General features: G+C 53.1%; 1 protein-coding gene across 1 annotated transcript; it reads left to right on the forward strand.

The window, feature by feature from the left end:
* Window positions 1-6,668: 6,668 nt before the first annotated feature.
* On the forward strand, window positions 6,669-22,985 carry EMX1 (empty spiracles homeobox 1). Its single transcript, XM_061210689.1, is given in 4 exon segments — window positions 6,669-6,773; window positions 6,775-7,705; window positions 13,568-13,752; window positions 22,422-22,985. Coding segments are annotated over 4 exon segments (1,389 nt in total). The 3' UTR covers window positions 22,590-22,985.
* The last annotated feature ends 3,585 nt before the right edge of the window (window positions 22,986-26,570 follow it).

Consider the following 26,570-nt stretch of genomic DNA (forward strand, 5'->3'; position numbering starts at 1 on the left):
GATATCACAGATGCCTCCTAGCTGCTGGGTGTCTTGGAGAAAGGTGGGGTCGATTCAGAAGAGGCTAAGCCAGAGCCGCAAATTTGGTCGGGAAGATGTTGAGCTCAGTTTGAGGGTATTGTGAGTGTCTAAGGAGCCTGTGGGAAGGCATCTCACAAACATTTGAAAAATTAGTGACTTGATCTGGGGAAAAATAAAGAGTTGGTGTTACAAACACATAAAGGGGTCTGTATCAGGTACTGGTTGAAGCTGTGGGAGTAAATAATGTTAGGGAGTTAGATGATAGATAGATAGATAGATAGATGAGAGTTAGATGAGAGCTAGATAATAGATAGATAGATGGATAGCTAGATAGATAGATAGATGAGAGATAGATAGGTAGGTAGATAGATGATAGATAGATAGATAAATAGATGATAGATTGAGAGATAGATGAGAGATAGGTAGGTAGATAGATGATAGATAGATGATAGATAGATAGATGATAAATAGATGATAAATAGATAGATGATAGATAGGTAGATTATACATAGATAGATGATAGAAAAAGAGATGATAGATAGATAGTAGATAGATAGATGATAGATAGATAGATGATAGGTAGATGATAGATAGATGATAGATAGGTAGATGATAGATAGATGATAGATAGATAGTAGATAGATAGATGGATAGCTAGATAGATAGATAGATGAGAGATAGATAGGTAGGTAGATAGATGATAGATAGATAGATAAATAGATGATAGATTGAGAGATAGATGAGAGATAGGTAGGTAGATAGATGATAGATAGATGATAGATAGATAGATGATAAATAGATGATAAATAGATAGATGATAGATAGGTAGATTATACATAGATAGATGATAGAAAAAGAGATGATAGATAGATAGTAGATAGATAGATGATAGATAGATAGATGATAGGTAGATGATAGATAGATGATAGATAGGTAGATGATAGATAGATGATAGATAGATAGTAGATAGATAGATGATAGATACATAGTAGATAGATAATAGACAGATAGATAGTAGATAGATGATAGATAGATGGATAGATAGATGATAGATAGATAGATAGATAGATAGGTAGATGATAGGTAGATAGATGAGAGATAGATGATAGGTAGATGATAGATAGATGATAGAAAAAGATAGATGATAGATAGCAGATAGATGATAGATAGTAGATAGATGATAGATAGATAGATAGATAGATAGATAGTAGATAGATGAGAGATAGATGAGAGATAGATAGGTAGATGATAGGTAGATAGATGATAGATAGATAGATAGGTAGATGATAGATGATAGATAGATAGATAGATAGATAGATGATAGATAGATGGTAGATAGATAGGAAGGCTGGAATAGACAAGGGAGCCTAATGGACACCCACAGTTAGGAGAAGAAAGGGAAGCCCATGAAGGAGCTAGTCCCAGAGGCTGCAGATCTAGGCAGGTACCTTGTTAGGAAAGTGAAGGGAAGAGAGAGTTTCCAAAAGAAAAGGGAGTTGAAGTTAGTCAAATGTGAAGAGCCCACGGACAATTATAACTAGAAAGAGTGGGATTTGGAAATAAGGAGTCCTGATGAGCATTTCAGAGGATGAAGAGAAACCTTTAAACTCTCTCAGAGGAGAATAAATGGGTACAACATTTCCAGAGCCAAACTGGCAATGTGGATCAAAAGAATTAAAATATTGCATATCTGGAAATTACTTTTCTAGAAATTACTTCTAGAAATTTGTATAGAAAAGTAATACTCAGGGATATATAGTGAGATACAGCTATGGAGCTCTTGGTCAAAATTTTGTTTAAAATAGTGAAAATTTGTAAACAGCATAAATGTCAACAATAGAGAATATTTAATGGATACAGAGATGCTTGTGATGCTTATAAAGAAGCAGATTACAAAACTGTGTACAGTATGACTCCCCCCGCCCTGCTTTTAAGGGAGGTGCATATACACAGAACTGGAAGGATATACTATAAGAATTTCATGATGCTGTTTCTGGGTAGGAGGATTTGACAATTATAAGACCTCTGTTTTCCCTTCCCCCACATCCATTTACCATCACTCTCTCTTTTGGATTACTTGTATTTTCTATAGCAACTCTGTCCAATAGAAATATAATGTGAGACACATAAGTAATTTTAAATGTTCTAGTAGCTGCATTTAAAAAGTAAAAAGAGGGGCTTCCCTGGTGGCGCAGTGGTTGAGAATCTGCCTGCCAATGCAGGGGACACGGGTTCGAGCCCTGGTCTGGGAAGATCCCACATGCCACGGAGCGACTAGGCCCGTGAGCCACAATTGCTGAGCCTGTGCGTCTGGAGCCTGTGCTCCGCAACAAGAGAGGCTGCGATAGTGAGAGGCCCGCGCACCGCGATGAAGAGTGGCCCCCCCTTGCCACAACTGGAGAAAGCCCTCGCACAGAAACGAAGACCCAACACAGCCATAAATAAATAAATAAATAAATTAATTAAAAAAAAAAAGTAAAAAGAAACTGATAAAAATAATATATTTTATTTAACCCCCAAATATTATTATTGTAACATGTAATCAACATAGAAAATATTAATGATAAAAATATTGATAACAATGATAATACTTTTCAACACTCAGCCTTCCAAATCTGGTGTGTATTTTACATTTATAGAATATCTCAAAAAAAAAAAGAATATCTCAGTTTGGGCCATCCACATTTCAAGCACTCAACAGCCACATGGCTTCCATATTGGACAGAACAGCTCTATAAAATAATAGCTAACATTTATCAAGTGCTTACTACATGTTAGGCATTGCTCTAAGGCCACTGGGTGGGGATTATAACTCATTCAGTGTGACAATAATGCCACAAGGTTGTGCTTATTATCATCTCCATAAGCACATGTTTCTGTTGTAATAGCACCATAATAAAAATTTTGGAGCTTTTGCAAGCCATTTTCCTAATATGATGGGATGGAAGCCAGGTTGCAAAGGCTTACTGAGTCAAGGGGGAAATAAGGGATCTGGAGAGAGACGAAAGCTACTCAAGAAGCTTGGTGGTGAGGAAGAAAAGTTAACAGAGTGAGGGAAGCATGAGGACAGGGAGACATGAAGATGAAGTAGGCTGAAGAGGAAAGAGAGAGATGGAAGGTAAAAGGGAGATGGCTGGGGATGTTTTGGACCAATCTCTCCACAAGATGCAGACACAGACAGCGCCACCCTGCAGGTGAAAGCTATGACAGAGTGGTGAGAGGTGGTGAGGGTTTCCGGGGTGGTTCTGAGAGGAGCTGAACTGAGTTGTGAAGAATGAAGTTAGCCAGCAAAGAAGCAAAAAGGGAGAGGATACAGATTTGAGAAGTGCTTGACCTCAAGACTTGGTGACTGGAAGGATGAGGAGGATGAGAGAGAATGAGGATTTGAGGATGATTCCCAGGTTTCCTACATGGGCAAAGGCAGAGAGTGTAACATTTACCGAGTGCCTCTCTGGAGTCAGGCACTGGTCCTGCGCATCACAAACTTAGATCTCATTTAATCCCCACAGAGGTCCCATATAAGGCTTGCCATTTCACAAATGTGCAAGCTGAGGCAAGACTGTTGGCTCCAGGTCTCACCCCTAGTAAATGGATGAGTCAGGATTTGAGCCCAGGCTATTCCAGAGACGGAGGGAGGAGAAAAGTTGATGTGGGGCTAGAACCAGGACAGATGGTCCAGGTCTTATACTCTGAGTAAGCATCAGGCTCCTCTGCAGAAAGCCAAAGTGCTGGGTTTGGGGAGATGGGAACCCAGGGAAGGGGCTGGGCTTCAGGCAGGTGCAGAGTGAAAGGTAAGCAGCCTGCAGATGTGTGGGACTTTAGGGCGCTCCAGCATGAGGGAGGCACGATCAACCTGGGGGCTCCGGCAGAACTCAGCAGCCTGAAAGGGAGAACAGGGAGGTGGAGAGGAAGGGCTGGGGAACAGAGGTGGGGGAGGGGTCGCAGGTGTTTGGTTAAGATGGGCGGCTGTCGACTGGTGAGGAGAGGAGGCACGTACACGGTCAGCTATTTCGGGGAGAGATCGAAATGGGAAACGTCTGAGAGCTTGGCAGGGACTGAGCAGGGGATCCAGCACAAGAACAGATTGGGGCGTGGTGGGGGTCATTGATGCTGGATCCAGAACACAGTGGGAGACTTAGAGACCTCCTGAGGCTGACAAATTCTTCTCTTAACCTACTGCAAGGGGAGGGACAATGGGGAAAGAGGCCTTAAGAGGAGCAGAAATAGAGGAAATCAGGTAAAGGATGAATATCTGCAGAGGGGGGGAAGGGGAGGAGAGAAATTATGGAATTACAGGAAAGGAACGTGAGAGAAAGGGGCGTTGGGAGAGGGTAAGGAGAGGAAAAATGGCAGTAGAACTCCCATCACCCAGGGCACCGGGGTACCCCATCACTAATCCTGTGAGAGTATGCTGCAGTGGCAGGCTTGGGGGTAGAATGGGGGCGGAACCTGGGCCAGGCCAGGACCATTGAGCTGTCCCACCTCTACCCAGACCATGACCAACTTCAGTCTTTGGTCCTGTGCAGTCTGTTTCTTCATGTGTAAACAGGGTTAACGACAGACAGCTGATGTCAAAGTATTTGGAAAGCACCACAACAAGGGAAGGAGTTATTATAAAGGTCCATGGATTTAGATAGGGAGATGTATACCCAGAGCCAGACGATGAAAGTAGATGTGGCCAGTGTACATATGTCTAGAAATGGCCCAGTAGATTCCAAGCTCCTCTACCTGCCCAATTTAGTGAGTCAATGTCCAGCCTCGAGGTGGGGTAGGAGGTGGGGGCCTGCAGCTAGACAGGTGAGGTTCACCTCCCGCTAGGGGCACGAGGCCCTGGGGCCGAGTTTAATTAGATCCGGCTCCTGTCTTCTCGGTCACAGGCCCAAGCACTCGGTCTGTCGCCACCAGAGCACAGGCCCAGGCAATGCTTATCCAACTAAACCCGCGCCCCTGTGGGGACCTTGCTCCAACAAAATCCCCGTTGTCTCCTTCCATATAGAACGAAAATCTCGCTCTATGTCTTTGCCCAGCTCCGCACCCTCGCCACCCCAGCGATATGGCCTGGTTAGGTCCCTGTCCCCACTCTGGGGAGCTTCTCCTTATCTAGGACTGAGGATGGGGCAAAGGGAGAGGGGGGAGAAATAGAGGAAAAGTGGGGTGACGGTAGGGAAGCAGGAAAGGGGTAAAGTGACAGAGCCGGAGACAGAAACGGGAGAGAGGGAGAGACCCGCACAGTGAGCCAGAGAGATCCGGAGAGGCCAGCAAAATAGACACAGGCTCTCGCTACGAATTCCTTAATGATTCCTTCCTCAGGCGTTTCTGGGGCGCCTCCGAGGTGCTCGGCCCGGGTCTGCTCAGGTCGCGAACGGCTGCAGGCTGCGGCAGTCTCACCCCCACCCCCTCGCTGTCCCCTCCCCACCTAGCCCAAGGGGGCCGGAACGGTTTCGGCGCGGGGGCTTTTCGGAGCAGTCGAGTGGAAAATAGACTTTAACCCGCTTTGTGGCAACAAGGGCGCCCGGAGCGCTCTCCTGGGCCGGGGCTCCGGGCGCTCAGGCGGGCCACTCCCAAGACCCGGCCTGGAGTTCTTGTAGAGTCTCGCGGAACGAGGACCTCCTGGCCTCGGGGCGCCGGGAGGCCCGGCCCGGATCCGCGCACCCAGGCCGCGGCCAGGCCGCTCTGACTGACCCGGGCAGCGAGGAAGCGGATCGGCCTGCAGTCCCCTTCTCGTAGTGTGCTGTCAGGGTCCTTGTCCCAGCCTCCCTATCACCGCCTAACGCCCTCCTAGGCCTGGATGCGGTGTTTTCCTGCGGCCTGGAAGGCCCGGATGAAAAAGTTTTCTGAGTATTGGTTCTCCTTCCCAACTGCCCTCTTATCCCCGGGGAATTAGTGCACGAAATGGAAACTGGTTGGAGTAGTCCGCTGCTCCGCGGGCGCGGGTGGAAGGTGGGGGTCGGGGGAGGCCAGGCGGCCGCTATGGTCCCGGGACGGCCGGTATGTCTTCTTGGGGATGGCTTTAGACTGCTCGGCTACCTCCAATTTAAGGCAGTGTCTTCAAGGCCCCGGCCTGGCCTGGCCCGCCTGCACCTGAGCCCCACGACCAGAGAAGAGGAGGAAAGCAGATCGCCCTGCGTCCCGATGCGAGCCGGCCGCGGTGTCTGTGGCTGGTCAAGGAGCTCCTTCCAAGCCCTGAGAACTGCAGCTTAATGACTGCAGGGGGACCGCTCCGCTAGCTCCTCCAGCGCTGTCCCCGGCCCGGGCCCTTGCGAAAAAAATTGCGCGACCCCTTTCCGGAGCTGTCACCCATAACACCCAGAAAACGCGAAACCTCACGACCAAGGCCGCGGCTTCAGACTGCGGCCCAGGAGACGGATGGTGGGTGATCCCGAGGGTCCTGGAGGCCAGGGGAGCAGGGAGCTGGTTCTCGGGAGAACCTATTTGTTGGACTCCAAACACCCACATTCCACTCGGATCCAAGTTATCTGAGAACTGAAACGACATCCCGGGACGAACTGGAGAGGGTTCGACTGATTTACACACTGGGGACTGGGGTTGGAGTTTCTCCCAAGCCCCAGGCCCCTTATACGCCACCTTCGGCTCCCGCGTGGGTTGAGACGGTTGCGGCGGCAGCCAGACTCTGCTAAAGGGCGGAGATGCGAGAAGACGCGAGATGGGGAGGAGGCCTAGATCGCCCCGCACAAGCTCCAGTCCGGTTTTTGCCTCCAACTGCTGGCTCCGTCCCCACCCGCTGTCCCTCGCCCCGCCCCGCCCCGCCCCGCCCCGCCCCCCACCTTGGGGCAGGTGAGCCGCGGCCAATGGGCGGGCTCGGGGCAGGTGCCCGCTAACTCTCGCCTCGCATCGCGGTGGCCGAGCCCGGGCTGGACAGTGCTGGGAGGACTGGGGGCGGGGGTCGGTCCTGGCTGGACTCGGGAGGGAGGGGGCCGGGCTCAGCCCCCAGGCCGTAGAGGCAGCTCGCAGCATCGCACGGAGCCCGCGCCAGTGCCGGCGCCGGGAGCTGCCCGCTCGGCCGCAGAGGCCGGCGAGCCTAGCTGCGCGCCGTGGCCCGACTCTCCGTTCACTGGCTCGCACACCCCTCGCCGCTCAGCGCCTGGCTCGTGGGCAGGGGCTGAGCGCGGGCGGGCGGGCGGGGGAGGTGAGGGGTGCTGGTGTGTGTGCATGTGCCTGGCTGGGTGCACACCCCGCACGGCGGCGGCGCCAGGACGCGGAGCGCTCCCCAGCGCCCGGCTGCCTCGCTCGGCTCTGGCGGCCGCGACCATGTTCCAGCCCACAGCCAAGCGCGGCTTTACCATCGAGTCTTTGGTGGCCAAGGACGGCGGCACCGGCGGGGGCACTGGCGGCGGGGGTGCAGGCTCCCATCCCCTGGCGGCGGCCGCCTCGGAGGAGCCGCTCCGGCCCACGGCGCTCAATTACCCTCACCCCGGCGCGGCCGAAGCGGCCTTCGTGAGCGGCTTCCCCGCCGCCGCGGGCGCCGGCCGCTCGCTCTACGGCGGGCCCGAGCTCGTGTTCCCCGAGGCCATGAACCACCCTGCGCTGACCGTGCACCCGGCGCACCAGCTGGGCGCCTCCCCGCTGCAGCCCCCGCACTCCTTCTTCGGCGCCCAGCACCGGGACCCTCTGCACTTCTATCCCTGGGTGCTGCGAAACCGCTTCTTCGGCCACCGCTTTCAGGGTGAGTGCCCACGTTGTGCCCGCCTCGGCGGCCGGCCGGCGCCCGTGCTGAGGTGGCGCGGGGAGGCTCGGGGGCGTGCGGGGCCGTTCAGAAGTTGTTGCTGATGAGGCTGCGGGTCCGCAAAGGCCGATTCTTAAGCAGGGACGAGCCACGCCAGATCCATCCGCGCTTCTGCCGCGTTGGGTTCCCTCCCAGAGAACCAGGTTGGGACCTCTAGGCTTTCCCAGGAACGATGCCGGTCCGGACGCCAAGCCCGGGCTCATCCTTGGAGCCTCTCCTGGTCCTCTCTGCGGCCTGCCTTAATCTCTCCTGGCTGAGCCAGTCCCATCCCAGAGAGCGCAGTGCCCGCCGCCCTGCCTCCGACCCAGATGGACCTGGGACCATACTTCGCTCGCACTTCCACCACCAACTCCCAGGGATCCGCCTTCGCCGGCGCTTGGAGGCAGGGGAAAGTCCACCTGCGTGCCCCGGGTCTGTGGGAAGAAGGGGCAGAGGGGAGGGCAAACTGGAGAGTTAATGTTCAGTGTTGAGTGCTCTGCTGTCTTGGGATGTTTGTCAGCAACCTCGACCCGACTTCTCCAAGTCACACGTGCTTCTCGGACCTAGGGTGGGAAGATTTGCAATAGCAAACTGGCTTCCTCCGCCACTCGCCGACTCCGGGAACGCACCGGCTGCCGGGGGACCAACAGCAGTCCTCCAAGGCAGGGGGCGGGGGCAGAGGGCTTTTAAGGTCCTAGGCAGTCCGAGCCCCCTAGTCTGCACTGGGCAGTGGGTTTGCTAAAGATCCCCCACTGGTCTCGGTCTCTCTCTCTGTCTCTCTCTCACACACACACACACAGGTTTCAGTGATCTGACTTTTCCAAAAGAAAGAGTTCCATTAGTTGGAGTTCGTTTTCTTCTTTGAATTTGTTGGAGTTTTTCTTTCCTTTCTTCTTCTTCTTCTTTTTTTTTTTTTTTTTTTTTTGGAGTGTCCTTAATTTGTGCAGTAATTGGTTTAGTTTCCGGTTTTATTTAGTTAGTGTAGACCGGACCTCAGTCTTATGAGGTTCCATGACTCAGAGCTAGGTAACCCTGATTTTAGCAAAACAAATGAAAAGGATGTGGATAGAGCTTTGGCTCCTGGAGCTAATCCGAGGGTAAACTGGGTGTACACAGTCAAAATAAACTGGATATTGGGTACAATTATCTAGATAACAGAAGAAAAATGATCTCTTGAAGCTTTCACTATAGCTGCTTAACTGTTTCACGGAAAGCCGCTTTCCCGGGCCCCGATTTGTCAGACAATTTTCTCAGTCCCATCTGGCCAAAGGATACTGACCCAACAGATCCCACAAAATAAGATAATGTAATTATTTGAGCAAGAATCTTTGTGGGCAGTTTTGTCTGCCCTGGGGATTTCAAAGATTTGCCCAAATCATTGGGGGTGGGGGTGGGGGGAAGCCTATGGTGTCAGCCGCTATGGGAAAGAAACCTGTCAATTAAAATATATGTTTACGGGTAAAATGAAATATTATTTAAAATTGAGCAAACCACCTCGGTCCTCGGTGGACTGGGTCCCCGGCCTGGGTCTCTAAACCTCGCGACCGCGGGCCAATTAGAGAGTCGCGGCTGTTTGTGAACCTTCGGGCCCGGGGCGACGGAGGGACCAGCGGTTAAGAGGCTAGTAGAGAGACAGGGGCTCGGAGAAGAGGGCAGAGCTGGTCCTGAGCCCTGTGGTCTCTGCTCACTCGGAGATGGCCTCCCGGCGACGCCCTCGGCTTTGGACCCGGCGCTCCACGCCCTCCGCGATACCTTTCCCGCCTCTGGCCTCGCCCGCGCGGGCTTAGGGTGCGAGGGCCGGGGGGCGCCAAGCGTCGGGGGCGCCTTGCGAGAGATCCAGCTCCAGCTCTGAGCATCCCCAGTCAGGCGAGGCCGAATAAATCCTCCGCAAAACCCTCTCGGAATTTGCCGCCGCTCCCTGAGCCGTCAGTCCCGGCGGGCACGTTGTCGAGTTGCAAAAACGGTTGCATTTTTCTCCCAAGAACTGTGTCTGGACGCGGAGATGGAGCCAAATGTGGTCGCATTGTTGAACACGGAATCCGTTGGGCACTGAAGGACTTTTCGAATCCTAAGAAGTTTTGGCTTCAGGGCCGGTCATCGTCGGGGCAGACCCCTGCGGCCCGGGCGCCCTCGAGTGCTGCGATCCCGCGGGCCCTCGGGGCTACGAGCCGAGCCATTTCAGGCCCTCCGGCGCCGCGTTTTCTAGAGAACCGGGTCTCTGCGATGCTCATTTCAGCCCCGTTTTAATGCAAGAAGCGAAACCCTACACGAACGAAAAGGAACACGTCTGCGCTCTGTGCGCAGCGCTCTCCAGCAGCGCGGTCCCGGCGCGCAGGGAAGCGGCTTCTTCGCTGAGCGAGGCGGTGGGAGAGGACAAGCCAGCGCGGGATGGTCGGGACCAGGCGGCGGGACGCCGAAGACGGGGGCGGCTTTCGAGGCCTGAAGGGGAGGAGCTGGCGGAGACAACGAGTTAGCCGCACTTCGGTGCTATTTCCCCCGGACAGCAGGAACTTTCCAGGCCGAGGAGCAGCGTCGGGAGGGGGCCGTGGGAGACCAGGCCCTCTGGGACTGGTGGTGGTAATGGGCCGGTGCTTCAAAGGGCGCCTTTGTTCCGGCAGGAGGAGGGGGAAAGAGGTTATCTCCGTTGCCGGGCGGGCCTCTCCGTCTTGTAGCCCCAGGCCCCTCCGCCCCGCCATCCGGCCCAGAGCCCCCAGTCTGCCTCGGCCTCTCCAGGAGGGGCTGCAGCTCGAGCCCCGGGCCTTCGAATCCCTAGCTCCCACCTCCTGCCGCCTCACTCCTGGGAACCTCCGTTGCTAGGTCCCAGCCAGTGCCTTAAAGGTGCCCGCAGAGAAGGCTGGAGGAAAACGGGGCGGGTGGGGTACAGTTACTAGCTCCAGGGAAGGCTAAGCCAGCCCCTTTCCACTTTTCCACCTATCCTTGTCTGAAACTGACAGCCCACTCTCAGAGCCCAGAGTTACTGCATCTAAACAGGCCACACCGCAACCCAGTCCCAAGCTTGTTCCGCCCTTGTGATCCAATTAAGGGAAACTGAAGCCTTGGTAGGGACGTTTGAGGCCCCCTCTCCATAGGTCAGAGTGAGAGTGGCCCAGGCTCATAGGCACCACCCTAGTTCTTACACAAACATGCAGCTATTGGTGAGTTTCTCAGTTTTGTACTAAACATACTGTTCCTTACAGGAAAGAGCCCTGATTCTTTTGAAATCAAATCTGTCATCACTAATCAACATCTTGAATACTTTTTTCTGGCCTCTGCTTCTTGGTTGGGTCAGAAGGACCCCTGTGTTTCTGCACATGGAACACAGACTACAGGATACATGCTATCTGTCCCTTCAGGGCATTACAATGAACTGGGGCTATTCTCTCTCCAGTTGAGGGAGACCTCAAGCAACCTACCTTTCCCCTAAAATAGCCTGACTTGAAGCAAAGAGACGTGTATGTCAGGAGGAGCTTGTTGCTTCCGTCCTCCACTTTGGGTTTATAAAGACAAACATAGAGAACTCTACCACACAAGTGACCAACACACACCATGAAATTACAAAATAGCCATCAAATCACACACACTGAGGCAGGCTGCAGTCCTGCTTTCTCAGCCCCACACTACTCTTCACACTTCTGCATCCCATTCACTCACAACTCCCCAGTCTCTCCACGCTGCCACTTCACTTCTGACCAATCTGGGCCAGTCAGGCTGCTGAGGCCAAACCCTGTGATCACAGGGGTGGGCTTTCTCTCCCTCTTCAGCTCATTTGTCCAGAGGAAACCACTGTTGGTACTTGACTTGAGCTCAGAATGCTGTTGTTTTTTTGAGGCAATTTATTTTAACATCAGCAAGAAGTGTTTGCTTCCCACCCACCTCTCTCACCTATCTCCGGCCTATCACACTGGCCTTCACTTGAGGCTTTAATCCTTCTTATTCCCACCTGGATCATTCTTCTCCTTTCTCTCCCTCTTACCGCCCTCTGCCAGACCACCTCCCCTGATCATCTGTCCCCTCCACCACCACAAGCTAAACTTCTCTTCCTTCTGTCAGGCCTGAGAGCCCTGGATCTGCCCCCACCTTGAAGGGCCCAATGGACAGGGTGTCCTCCCTCCATCTTCCTATGATGTGATCCCACTCACTTTTATAGCAGCACAGATCCAGCCACTTGAAATGGATAAGGTGACTGGAAGTTAGTGGCTTCTGCCTCTCAGGCAACTCTGTCTCCCTCCAGGCACTAGCCCCTCATTCCTAGGCAATGCTGTTCCACAGAAAACCCCAGCAATAAAGTTTGCCTGTGTAGGTGTCCAAAGCCCATGGACGTGGAGAAAGTCATGTCAGGCAGTTTCCACCAGCAGAGGGATATGAACAGTTACCTGGAGAGTTTTAGCCATAGCATCTCAATTATGTGCCCTTGCTTCACTTACAGAGATATTTCCAGAGATGGGAAATCTCAACCGAATTATCCAAACAATTGTCTTAAAAAATGAAACAACAAATCAAATTGAGTCAAACCAGTGGCCGTTTCTGAAGAAATTAATCGGATCAGTCAATCTCAACAACTAACTGTCTAAACATTTCATCTAGTGCTCTGCATTGTTGGTGGGTCAGGGTACTGTTATGTGCCACTGCATGAGGCTCCGTGGATGATGTTAGGGCCTGTTTCCAGTCTTGCTGGCATGTGCAACCAAGCCAGAGGTGGTGTGAAGGCCTAGTGGGGGGTTCACTGAGACTGGGGCTGTGGGTGGAAGCTAGTTTCACTTTTGTAGTTCCTGACCCCACCACCTCAGCCCCATACAGCCCAATGTCGGCCCCTCCTCCCGCACTTACGAGCTGAGTCCCCATGATGGCCAACATTTGCCAAGGGACAGTTGCACTCTTTGAAAATCCTGTATGGTAGATGGGAGAAGAAGACAGTAGGGAGGCTGGAGCATGTATTTACACACGCCCATGCAGAAACCAATATATCTATATCTACATATATTAGAGAGAAAAATGACATCTAGATATTTATACACGTGTTTCTTCGGCAGGGGATTATTCAGGGATGAAGCAAGGCCTTTTTCCACCAGAGAGCAGTAAGTCTCCTGTGGGAAGAGGATTTTACCTGAAGGCCTGAGGGGAGAGAGGTGGGAAAGCCGGGAAGAAGAAACCTAACTTTAGACCTCCAGGTGCTGCCTGGATGCTGACTTAGCCCATAGCCTATTTTTACCACTTGCAAGGCAGAGCCTTGGCTTGTTGGAAGGAATTTTCTATGCGCTAGTAGCCTGAGCATTTAGTTGCAAGGCTGGTTTAAGCAGGTGTGAAGGGAGAGTTCCTGGGATACCCTCTAGTTCTTGAATCTGTATTTGGTAGGGGGATGCCTAACAACCTGGCTCTTCCCCTTACCACTTTCCTGACACCCAGCCCCGTCTCTGCTCTTGGTCCACTTTGAGGGAGACATGACGGGGCAAGCCGACAAAAAGAGCTTCCCACTCCTTGGCCTCTTAGGTTGCTCCAGGCACTGTGGATTTGGGCCTCACCAGGCCTGGGCCCACCTCCTGGCCTAACAGTGATCCGCAGCGCCGCGATTCCGCGAGGACCCCTCGGCCGGGAGGTGTTGGGAAGGGGAGTGGACTTACGGAAGGGGCGGCAAAAGGGAAAGAGGAGAAGTGCGTGTGTCAAGGGTTGGAGAGGGCATCGGAGCGCTCCGGGGCGTGTGCGAGAGCGCGGTGCGAGGGGTAGCTTGGCCGGCTCCCGCGGGCGGCCCGTTGGCCGGGCTGCGGCTCACGGCGCCCTTCTCTCTGTCTGTATCTGCGTGTGTTGCCGTCGGCGGCGCGGCCGCAGCGAGCGACGTGCCCCAGGACGGGCTGCTTCTGCACGGCCCCTTCGCGCGCAAGCCCAAGCGGATCCGCACGGCCTTCTCGCCCTCGCAGCTTCTGCGACTGGAGCGTGCCTTCGAGAAGAACCACTACGTGGTGGGCGCCGAGCGGAAGCAGCTGGCCGGCAGCCTCAGCCTCTCCGAGACGCAGGTAATGATCCGCGCTGCGCCCGGGGGCCAGGTGGAGGGGGGGCCGGAGCGGCCGGCCTCGCCCCCAGCCTTCCCCAGCTTCTCCCGCTACCCCTGCGGCGTCCCCGTCACGCCTGTCTTCCCTCCGACTGTATGCAGCCTCGAAGAGGCCACAGGACTTTTATTAAGCACTAAGGATCCACCGGGAGGTTGGGATCAAACCTTATCCCGACCCCACTCCCATAGCCCATAGGAGGTGCCAGTTGCCAGGAGGCGGCTGGCGCCCTCGGGAGCCGGCCAAGCGCGGAGCGCCCAAGCCGCGGTCACTCCGCGCCCACCCGGGCCCTCTGGCGCCGTCTCAGCCCTGCGGTTACTGCAGCCCTTCTCCCGCTACTGTTCCGGGGGCGCTCAGGGGTGTGTGGGGTGCCCAGGCCTGTCTCGCACTGGCTTCGCTGCTGTGCAGGGGCAAAGCGGGCGGAGGCCTCGCTGCACCCCCGCGGGTGTGCTGTGGGGAGAAAGCCCACGTGTCCTCAGGCCATAAACATCAGAAGCAGAGGGATTAGGCGGGAGCGCGCAGCCCTGCTGGGGGTCCAAGGGGGGCACTGATCTCTGCCCAGCCCGGCTGGCAGGGCTCTGAAACTGTGGCGTGTGTGCGCGGGCGTTGGCGGGGCCTGGGAACGGTGGGAAAGCAGATTCTGGTACTCAAGACCTGTTTCCAATCACTTGAAGGGCTGTTGAGTTGGGGAGGGAATAAACTGCAATGGAGTTGAAGGGGTTTGAACTGGGTGAAATTACAATCACCACATAGTATTTTTGTAATTGATAATTAGAAAAAAAATTTAAAGACCTAGAAGGGAATTATAGGGAGGCAGATTTGGGTTTATTGTAAGTAAAGACTTTGCCATAAATAAATGCTGTCTGGAAGCACCGCTAAGCTCTTAGTCCGCCCGGAGTCCAACGTGCGGGGGTGGCTGGCTGCTGCCCTGGAGGCGGATTTCAGTATCTGAATGGGCTTCGGGAGACCTTAACTCCCTTCTGTCCCTGACAGAGCCCAGATTTGCAAAGAGAGAGGTCGGCTGGCGCGGCCCAGCAGCTCTCGCCCGCCGGCATTTCATCTTCCGCTCCCCTTTCTGCTCGCCTCGCCCCTCTTACACCATCATCCTCCACCCGAGTCCTGGACAGTGAGAAGGCGTCCGGTTGGAGGTGGGGTGGGGTGTGTGTGCAGCCTGGGGTCTCCCGGGTAGCAGTGAGGATAGATGGAAGGCGTCGTGGGGGAGTCCAAACCCAAACTTCGTCCCCAGCATCTTGCAGCCCCAACCTCACTCTTTGCCGCTCACGTCGCATTTTGGTATCTATTGTCCTATCTGTCTGATGCCCTATTTCATCAATGCATTGCTCCCATCTCCGTGGCAGGACCCGGGCTTTTTCAGATTTGCTAGCTGGGCTGTTCTAACTGCAGAGATAAAGCTTACAAAACAACGGACTTAATTTTTAAAGCGTTTTAAAGAAAGATATGTTTTTTTAAAAAAGAAGTTAATAAAATAATACCCCCTTTTCCCTCTGGGCAAACAGTGTTTTAAAATTGTTGTTTAAAACAAGGTGTCAATTTAAGAATGGTATTTATAGTTAACTTCATTTTAAAAGTATTAGTTATTAAATTTTAATTGCAGAAGTGTAAGAAAACAAAACCGTTTATAAGCCCACCACCCACAGATTAACACTTGTTGAAATAATGTCATTGTTTTTAAACTTTCAATTTTTTAGCTCAGCCAGAGCATTTTTAATTGACTTTCTTTCAACTGAACCTATCTGCCTGTCAATATTTGCTCCTAACAATGCCAGTTAGTAAACCCAATGATTTTCTCTTTCATTTTTATTATAAGGTGCTTAAACATATATTTAAAACAAAACCAGATGAAAATAAAATGTATCCAGCTTCACTAACGATCAAAATGCATGGCTAATCTTGTTCCATCTATAAATGAGCTGGTTAAGCATATGAAACAAACAAACAAAATAATAGAACTGTGGGAGATTTAAGCCTGAGAAACCTCCTTGTAGAGTCCTATCTTTCCAGGTGAGGCCTTTGAGATGGAGAGGTGAACTAGGCAGAGCACCCCATGCGGGCAGATGGGATTTCAGTATCTGCCTCCTTGCTAACTGACTGTGTGACCTTGGGCCAGTTACTCAACCTCTCTGAGTTCTGTTTTCATCATCCATAAAATAGGTTGTTTAAGGATTAAAGGCACCTAATATGAACTCAAATAAGATTAATTCTCATCCCCAGTGCTTCCCTTCCTTTTGTTGAAAGCAATATGTCAAATTAGTGTTGTAATAAGATCCAAACCTGGAATTCCTGGCTCTTAGTTCAGTCTTTTTCATCAGCAGAGCTGTCTTTCTGTCCCTCTCTTAACTATCATTAAGACCTAGGCTATATAACTAACTAATTATCTATTTATCTCTCTGTATTTGCCAGGCAGGCTGACCTGTCATTTCTAGCTATCAGCTATTTGTCAAGCATCAGTCACTCCCATCAGCCCCCTGCCACCTACTTCTACTGTCAATATCTATATTCATCTCTCACAGAGAGCTATTTTATATCTAGCCGTGTACTTCTGTCTGCTTTCATTAAACTGCCTCTGCAAAGCTGGTTAATTTATATTTCCTATTTTTTATTAATTCTATCTTCTTCTTAACAATAATTCCTATTTACCCAACTGTTGATTATCTCTTTATCATCTACTCTGTTTTACCTTCTGTATATCTACCATCCATCTCAAACTTCCATCTCTATAGATCTTTAGCAGCTGACAGTGTATGCATATGTCTGTAATGGTTATCATCTCATCAGCTCTCACTTTGTCTTTTTTTTCTGGGCCTCAGTTGCTGATCTGAAAGATTGAATGAAATGAACTCCAGGGTTCTTTTCAGCCCTGAGCTTCTGGCTCATCTATATTCTACTTCTCTGTATTTCTGTATAACCCCTCCTCCAGGTTCTCAGAACTCACAGCATATCTCCTGCATATCATAATATTTATAGGACTTTGCTATTGTTTAATAATCTTCCATGTCCAAATGTCAGTCTGTACACTGGTTGCATCCATCTCTCAAAGAAATCTTAAAATGCAGATTCCTGGACCCTGCTCAGGAGATTCTCTTAAGAGTTCCAGGATGGGACCCAGGAAATGTTTTTAAAACAGCTCTCTGGGTGATCCTGATAAACAATAGCCTGAGCATAAATAAATAAATAGGCCTGAGCATCTCAGCTCTGGGAGGCAGAGGCCAAGCCTTCCTATTTCTTGCTGTGCTCCAGGGCCCAGCTCAGTGACCAGCAAAAAGTAGATGCTCCATAAATATGTATTGAATGAACGGGCAAGTTTCTCTTGATTGTATACTTATCCATATGTTAACTTTATCAGTCATTTCCCTCACTCTCTGCTGTCACTGCTCCCTTTCTGTCCCTCTCCTTCTATCATTCCCTTACACTTTCATAGCTGATTGTTGATCTAGATGATCGAATTTTATTTACCAGTTCATGGATAAAACTTCTGGGAGGGTTAAGCAGATTGGTGTGGGGGTCTTAGTTCAGATTTCAGGGGTGTCTGTATGCCCAAAGCTCTAGCATGGGATATTGGGGGTGGGCAACCTGAGATGCTTTGTTGGGGTAGGGCTATAGTTTGGTTGCATGTGGGGTATTTGTGCTGGGATGGCCGTGGGTTAATCCAGGAGGTGGAGGGAGGGGCCCTGGGCAAGGGCTAGGTCTTCCTTCTGGCTCTAATTATTTGCTTCTCACTGTTGTGCAGCCCAGGAGTCTCACTGGAGTGAAGCCCATCTAAACTTCAGTCCTGGTGGCTGGTGGGGCAGACTCGGGCCTGGGTCAGATCAGAGCCGAGAGAGTGTGTGTGTGTGTGTGTGTGTGTGTGTGTGTGTGTGTGTGTAATGGGTGTATGTAACATATGTATGCCCATAATGTGGAGCACATGTGGGCTTAGTGTGATCAATGCCCAAAGGTCAGGTGCTATCATATGTACACGGCATGGAGTGCCTCTGTGAGCTTCTGTGCATGTGTGGGGAGGGGCACATTAGTTTTGGGGGGAGTGAGAGAAAGCATTTGGTTGCTTCAGCTGATTGGTTGGTTAGTGTTTCCAGCTGCTCCTCCAGCTCTGAACAGTTCAGGAGGTGTTTCTTGACCTTCCCTGGCTCAGTTCAGCTGAGCTAAACTGTGAGGGAAAAGCATGCAGAAATGTGGTGTCTTGGCCTTGGAGATTCCTCATGCAGTGCCAGGGCATGTGAGGGGTGAGTGACTGGAGTCCCATTGAAGCCACAGCTGTGGACTGAGGGAGTCAGGGGAGAGCTGCATCAGTGGAAGTCTCCTGGGAGGCCACAGACACGCAAGGCTTGGAGGGATGTGTAGGTTGGTGGGAAGAAAGGGGAGGCTTTGAGATTAAGACGGAGCAGGAGCTGTCAAGTCTGGCTACCTTCTTGGGTCCCGAGAGCATGGGTGGTGGGGTCTTAGGAGGCAGGAGTGTGTGGTCACCTGCCTATGGGTTTTTCCCCCCAGGGGCATGGTAAGAAGACTTCCTGCCTGGAATAGCTGCCTTTTGGGAGATGGCTGAGAGGGAGATACCCTAGGGACTTGAATTTTAGGGAAAGGTTACTAGCTCACTGTGTGTTCTGAGATGGACTCATCCCTTCTCTAAGTCTTGGCTCTTCTCCAAGAACTTCTGCACCTCTGAAGCTCCAGGAGGCCAGTGGGAGGCAGGAGATAAGGGAGACTGGAATGGTTCTCTGAGGGTGTGGTCCTGAGCGAGCAGGCAAATCTTGTGATGTCTCCCTGAGAGTGAGGGCAAGCATCCAGGGCGGACTGAGAGAGGAGGAGCCAAGAAAGCTCAGGAAGAGTTAGGACTCTAGTTGATGGGGAGTCAGAGGTAACCTCAGTTTGGTGGGGTGAGGGTTGAGCTTAGCATGGCATTGGGCTTGACACTGAGAGCGGGAGCAGTTCACGTGATCAAATGTTGGGAAGTGGATCCCAGTGGAGAGGGCAGGGAGGTGAGCCGGCTGAGGAGTGGCTTGACTGATGTCGCTAAGCTTCTTTCTAGTATGAGGACTTTCTCTGTGTCTGAGGATGACAGAATAGGAGGACACAGACTTAAATTAAAACAGAAGAGACAACAGTAGGACATAAGGAGGAACTTCTTGTATCAGAGTTACAAGACTCAAATGCCCCTTGATAGAGGTTTTTGAACTCCTTGATGAGAGGACAGGTATTCACCTGGAAGTATGCAGGGGCCAGGAGCCATGGACTTTCCCATTTGGGATGGGCTAAGATGGGGAGTGGTGGAAAAGAAGGGATCCAAACCTGGTTCATTCAAAGGTAAAGTCTGAAACACTGGCTGGAGTTGTAGTTTGCTTGTTTGTAAGTTCATTTGTCCGTTCACTCATGCACGTCTTCATTCATTAATGCGTACAGTGATCAATCTGCTAATGCCTTAATGCCTTCATTCATTCATTCATTCATCCGCAGCAGTTTTACCTTCTTTATCCTACCTGACTCAAGCTGACCCTTGTCCCCTCAACAATGGATCTTCCTCTCCACCTCCCGTCCCAGAAGTGGTTAATCCAATCCACAGCATGAAGAATTAAGAACTGACCCTCTTGTAGAAGTGTCCACTGAACTAAGCCAAAATAGGATCCCATCTCTGCAGCAGTTAGCATTTTCAAAACCCCCTTTCCAATTAGACCTCAATCCCTCTACCATTAATTTTCTCCTGTTTTCCAGGTTGGCCCAAGCGCCTCTTTCCTAGAGCATAGGGCTAGATCACTTCACCTCTGCCCCGCTGGCTGAACATACCTGGAACATGCCCACTGGGCCTCCAAAGCCAGCTAACACACCACTTTCGTTCTCCCGGTTCCCATACCATCTGATGAGGAGACAGAGGTTTGAGCAAATAAATTAATACGTTGCTGGGGTCATTGTTACTGAGGCAGATAAAAGCACTAAGGAGTTACAGACAGGTGATGGGGCACATCCAGTCTAGGAACAAGGGAGCAGGGTTTCGAAGACTAAGTAAGAGTATTCCAGGTGGTGTAACTCAGACAAAAGTGGAGACTCTTGGAAGGATCTCGCTTATCAGAAAAACTGAGAGACATTGAGTGAGGTGGGGACTTGGGCGGCCACAAGGAACCTCTCTCTCCCCAAACCCCGAGGGCTCAGAGATGGGTGAGGGGTTCCTCCAGCCAGCATCCCAAGTGTGCCCTGGACTTGAAAGGTGAGTAGCGTGCCGGTGTTGAGGGGAGGCAGTGAAGAATAAGCAGGCCTCCTAAGGCCACTCCCACTGCACTGGTACCCACGCTATGTGACCTGGTTCCTTTCTAGGTCCTCTGTCCTTTAGGGAAGGGGTTCTGGGGTGACCCCAGCGTTGCCTGGCTGGGGTGTCACTCTTATCTCTTACTACATTCAGAGCCCAGTTCCTTTTCTTTTTCCAAATAAAAAAATTACTGGTAATTGTTATCAGTAATGCATTAAAGAAAAGTCAGAAAAGTGGAAAGAAGAAAGACAAGTCACCCATACTTTGGGTACATTTCCTTCTAGTCTTTTTTCCCCATGCATAGGCTTTGTTTTTCCATGGTTGTGATCACACTGTGCCCAAACTGTGCATCCTGTCATTTTCACTGATATTACTAAGTCATAAGCATCCCCTTGTTATTACAGTCTTTGTAAACAGCATCTGGACACTCAGCCCAAGGCTGTTCTCCGGAAGATAGCCAGGCTGCCTGGGGAGAGAGTTTTCGTCCCTGTTTCTAGAGAGCTGCCTCCTTGACCCTAGTAGTTTTCATGGAGAAAGTATTCAGAATTGCTTTTCATTTGTATGTACCAGGAAGCCAGCCCTGGTGTGAAAACATACCCTGTGCCCTGTGCCCAAGAAGCTTTCCTTCTTTGGACCAGTGATGCTGGGCAAGAGTAGCAGCCTAGGTCCATCCCACTAGAGGCGAGTCTCCTTCTGGAAGGAGACTGGGGAGTGTGTGTGGGAGGGAGAAGGTGCAGAAAGGGGCCCTGTGTCCCTGGTGCTGCCCCAGATCACGCATCACCAGGCTGGCCATGCTTAGCCCTCAGCCAGCCCCTCGGGCTCTCAGGAACACCGCCCCAGGCCTGAGTCACACACAAGCCTTGCACAGGAGGCTGGGCGAGCTCACCCGCCTACGGGCTGGCACAGTCACAGTGGGCTCCAGGGCGGGGGGCAGGGGCCAGGCTGGCTGCCAAATGGTTGTGCCGAGAACCACCCAGGACCCAGCTAGCCCTGTGCCCAAGGAAAGGTGGGCATGGAATCCAGAAGCCCTGCGCCTGGAGCATCTGCCATCCTCCCCATCTATCTGATCTGGGACATGCAGGCAATGGGTTTGAAGCCAGCTCTGGAAATGAGGGAAGAAGGCCTTCCCTCACTGTCCACCAAGGCCAGGTACCTCATCTCTTCCTGTCCCTGGCTGGCTGCTCTGTGTGTCATTGACCACTGGCTGCCCTCACACCTATCCTCGTGCTCGAAAATTAACAGGCATGGCAGATGGTACCACGGAAACCCTGGGGAGGGGTGGGCTGTTGGAGGAGCCCTGGGTTGGGTCGGCTCCATGGAGGGGACAGAGGGGAGTGTCTGGGAAATGTGAGAGTGGGGCATCCTGGGCACGAAGCTACTCCCTGGGCCTGGATGCCAGGCCTGCTTTGGCTGTCACTGCCTGGCTTTATGCCTACGGCCTGTGCTTTTCACCCATTCTCAGGGAGCAGGGGCAGAAGTGGGTAGTGTTTCTGAGGATTGCCTTTAGGCCTGCCCAGGATTCAAGGATCTCCCCTCAGCACTCACTGCTGCTGCCAAACCAAGGTGCTCATCATCATTCCACACACATGACTTACCGCTCACCACCTGCATGGGCACCATGGATCACTCCAACTGCCGTTGGCTAAACCTACCTGCTTTTTAAATGTACTGTCATTTCAGGAAACCATCCATGCCTCATAACCCTGCCCTTCGGCACCACCTGCCCCAGAGACCCTCTGGAATTCCACCTGAGGTTGCTAAGATGGGGTCCTCTGGTGGAACAGACTAACCTAGACAGCATGAGAAGTTAGAGCCTCGAGCAGCAGGGTCCGTGACCCTAGGAGTGCTCTGGCTGTCCTGGGTGCTGCTCTTGGTGTGGACACCACCTCCTGGTTATGCATCCGTGTCCACTCTGCCTCTTTGTGCCACAGAGAGCACAGGGTTGCCCCGGGGGGTGGGGCTCCCTCCAGGCCATCAGAACCCGTGTGATGGCTTCTTGTATATTCCATTTCCTGTTCACATCAACCCTGAGAAGGAGTAATTATTCATCTCTTCTCTAAAAACTGGTAGAGACCCAGGTCTCTCTGTTCCTGTGGTTACAGGAACCAGGATGCTTGGCAGTTCCATGACCCCCTCCCTTCCCTCTGTTGAGGGGACAGGAAAACGGCCGCTCTCTGGCCCCCTGTGCCCTCTCCCTGGCCCCCCTCATTTGCATCTGGAAGGGCCGACCTCCAGATGCATGAGGTGGCACGGACCAAAGGAGGCAACCCTGGCCTCGGTTTCCCCCTCCGGCTCCCAGCTCAGCCTGAGTGCTGAGGCCCTGGTGGCTGCTCTGGGGGCCTCCTGGGTGTTTCTCACCTGTGCCCCTCCCTCCCTGGCCCAGGTGAAGGTGTGGTTCCAGAACCGGAGGACAAAGTACAAGCGGCAGAAGCTGGAGGAAGAGGGGCCCGAGTCGGAGCAGAAGAAGAAGGGCTCCCATCACATCAACCGGTGGCGCATCGCCACGAAGCAGGCCAACGGGGAGGACATCGACGTCACCTCCAATGACTAGGGTGGGCGGTCACAGACCCACGAGGGCGGAGCACTGCTCGCTGCTGGCCAGGCCCCTCGGCGGGCCCAGCAGGACTCTGGCCACTCCTTGGCCAGGCTGCGTGGAGGCCTCAGGTCACGGCCCCAGAGGGCTTGGAGCCTGGGGCCACCACCGACAGAGGGACAAGAAATGGGCTGGCTGAGGCCCGGGACTGCTCGACCTTCTCCTCAGAGAGCCTGCCTGCCTGAGCAGGCTGCAGGCCACTGCAGCCTCCCAGCCACTCTCCATTTCTCTTATCTCCTTTTTGTTTCGATGCGTTTCTGTTTTAATTTATTTTCCAGGCACCCGCTGTAGTTCCTAGTGATCCCCTTGTGTCTCCCTTCCCTATGGGAATAATAAAAGTCTCTCTCTTAATGACACAGGCATCCAGCTCCAGCCCCAGAGCCTGCGAGCCTGGCGTGGTGGATTCTGGCTCTGAGGGCCATTGGCGGGACAGGCAGGGCAAACTTGTTCAGGGCCTGGGAGCCTGGGGTGGGGCCTTGGAGCCTCAATCCATTCACTCTTCTCCTTTCTTGGTGGTTGACCCTGGTCTCTAGCTTCCACTCCACAGCAAGAGAACCTGAGGCTCGATGTAGGGAAGGACCACCCTCTGTCTTGAGGGAGGCTATGCTCAAGTCTCTCCAAACTTAATGAGTAGTGGGAATCAGGCCCAGGTGGGTCGGGGAGGAGAGAGCGTCCGTACTTGCCCATGCGTAGAGCTCTGGTGGCTTCTCCAGTTGAGGGAAAAACAGAGGAAACGGGGAGTGTTGGGGGCTGGGTGGAGGGCGCACCATTCACAGAGGCGGACAGTCCCTGCCGCAGGTCCTGGCCCCACCAGGATGCTCACCTGTCCCTGGAGAGCCCCCCCTCACCCTCCTGGCAGATGAAAGCTTCAGATGAAAGCTTCGGACCCCGGCTTGAGGCCGAGCTCGCAACTGGTTCCCGAGGGCTCAGGGCCTCCCAGCCTGGCAAAGAGCTCAAGGCAGGGCCCACTAATCTCTTTAGTTCATCTGCCTCCAGTTTGTCCACTTGTCTTTCCTGCTTGTCACACATCATGTTTTCCTTCATCCTAAGAAACAAAACCCGTATTCCTAACACCCTTTCCCTTACGATGTCCAGACCTGCCTCTACCTCTTCAGCTCCCATGTGCTACCCAACCCCTTGCTGTCCCTCCTCTGCCTCCCCACTGGGCTGATGCTCATGACCGCCACCAACCACAGTTACTGCCACCCTTGTGGCCAGACTCCACACCTCCTGTCTGGCTTCACTGCTCCGCACCTTTTGGCCATTCCCTCCTGGGCTCCCCCGCCCCTCCCTGCCTTCACTCCGGTACCTCTGACGCCTCTTCCTGCCTTTCTGAGTCCTCCCCAGTCTCATCCCTGTCCCTTCGCCTCTGTCCACCTCGAGGTCAGTCCGTGCTCCTCCCACCTCCCTCACTGTGCCCTCCGCCTGGGCCTTTGCATCCACCTCCAGGACTTCCCTTTGCTTCCCAGCCAACGCCTCCAGCCAACCTCTGCTGAGCTGCAGACCTATGAGCCGGCTGCCTGCTGCCCTCCACGCTCCCCAGCACCTCAAACCCAACGTGTTCACAGCTGACTCATGGCCCCACTTGCTATCTTCCAGGATTGCCCACCTTCGCAAAGAGCCAAGGGTTCTTCTACCTTGGGAAACAGTGTACATGGATCCCGGGGGTTTGCGAGGGGAGGGCAGGGGTGGGAGGCATAATGAGGTTTGTGCAGATGTCAAGGATGAGGCCCACTTCAAAGGAGGACCTGCGTGCTGCGGCTAGAGTTCTCTTCCTCAAGCTGAAATAGGACCACGCCACCCCCTTCCTCAGGCCCCCACTCCGCTCCCTTCTTTCCCACCCTTGGCCTCTCCTCCTTTGCTGCTGGTGCCCTCTGCTTCAGTCTCACCCACGTCATCCCTGTCCCCCAGTGAGCCACGTGTTTGGCCTGTGCTGTGCCTTTACTTATCCTATTCTTGGCGCCTAGAATGTCCTGGGGGCGGGGGGAGTTGATCAATGTTGAAGTCATTGGAAAGATGTCAAAGGCCAAGCCTTGTTGCCTGGGGCACATGCAGGGATCCAAGCACAGAAGGTCCTGCTGCTGGGACTGTCAGTGTCTCTCCTGGGTCCAGTCAATGCTAGAAACCAGCGGGCTGTGTCCCATCCCAACGCCCTCCCCAGACATCAACCAGGAAAGTCCAAGTTGAACCTCACAGTGGACTCTCGCTGCCGGGCAGGTTGGATAGCCTCTGGGGAGCAGGTGTGCACAGGTGGGGTGAAGGTAAGAAGAGGAGGCATCTTTTTGGCACCATCCCGGGGCGGAGGAATGGGTAAATTGTTCCTCTCTCTCACTTGGTGGGGGAGGGAGTACAGGAAGATCACAGCAGAACACCCCTGTCATCCAGATAAAGGGCTGGAAAAGACCCAAAGAAACCTGCCAATCTTCCTAGGCCAGGCCCGCAAGGGGTGGGGCGGGAGTCCCCGCCGCACTCCCATCCATGCCCTCATGTTGTGCCTCTCCCCGCAGACGGTAAATATTGGTGTTGTGACTTCATTAATAAAGGCTTCTGTGAGCCTGAAAAACATGGAATCAGGATGAACTATTTTCTGAGCTGTGGGCTTGCCAGGTTTGCTAATTTGGGAGTCTTTGGGCCCTCTCCAGGGAACAAACCAAAGTCTCTCTCAAAGAGACACAGATGCAGCTGGGAAGGGGAGAAGCAGCCGAGGAATGATGCTCCCTTCCTTCCCCCGACCGTTCCTCCCCCCGGGGATCAGGGCCCTGCAGAGGTGAGGACGAGGATGGGTGGGCAGCACCGCTCAGTAGGCCTGCCCTGAGCAAGCTGGCTCGGTCATAGCCCCTCGCTGGGGCTGGCCTGGGCCCAGCAGAGCCCCACCGGCCGAGCTATTGTTGACAAGCACCTTGAGAACCCCACGTTGCGTGTGGCTGAAGTGGAGGGAACACAGGGAGCTATCCTCAGCTCTGGTGGCCTAAGCTGCGTGCCTTCCTTTCAGGGAATGATCTCTTCATGTCCCCTTGACCATGGGACTTTCTGGGCTTGGTTCCTGTGGGCACTCTGCAGCCATGGCCCTTGCTCTCAGCATCTTGACACTTGGTTTACATCAGCTTCTCCTCACTGGTGCTGGGAGAGCTTCCCGTGCAGCTTTGTTGAACCCTCGCCTCGTGAACTGGGTTCTGCCCAGGAGGGAGCTGGGCCGGGCCCATAGGCCTCTCTGGAGCCCCTGCTCTGGGGCAGCCACCCAGGGGGAGGGGCAGGGGGGGCCAGCAGGCAGAGCGGTGCGGGCCCAGCCAGCTTTCCCGTCAGACAGGCACTGCCAGTGCGGAGCCAGACATCGGGAACAGGTTTAACCAATTACCCAAGCGCCCCATCTGCTGTCTGGGGCGTGTGTGAGGGTGAGTGCGTGTGAGGGTGTCTGGGAGCGTCTGGGAGGGCTGTGGGCGTGCGTATGTGAATGTGACCGTGTGGGCGTGTGTGGGTGTGTGGTTGCAGGTCCCGGTCAGCCCCCTCATTTGTCAAAGACTGTGCCTACCAGCTCCTGGTCCTCCTGTCTCCCCAAGACCTGAGGGTCTACACGGACAACCCACCCAGCACCCCAGCCTCTCACCCCCTTCCTTTCTCATCACCACCCACTCTCAGGGTGTATCAGAGCCCAGGATTGCGCCTTCTTTCCAATCGCACGTTCAGATGTCCTTTCCTCTCAGACCACACGTTCTTTCCTCTCACTCACACAGTTTTCCTCTACAACCACGCCTTGACCTCATGGGCCCCTCTATTTTCTCTATGACATCCCCTTGTCCCGCCGTTCCTTAGTTGCACCTGCCTGAAATCACAGACTTGCTTGAACCCCTTTCCCCATCTGCCCTTGCAGCTGAGTCAGTGAGGACATCAGGCAAGCGGGCTGCACGGCACCCCTCAACTGAGGCCTCACCCCTATTAATA

Source organism: Eubalaena glacialis, chromosome 14, assembly GCF_028564815.1.
Source record: "Eubalaena glacialis isolate mEubGla1 chromosome 14, mEubGla1.1.hap2.+ XY, whole genome shotgun sequence".
Lineage (NCBI taxonomy): Eukaryota > Metazoa > Chordata > Mammalia > Artiodactyla > Balaenidae > Eubalaena > Eubalaena glacialis.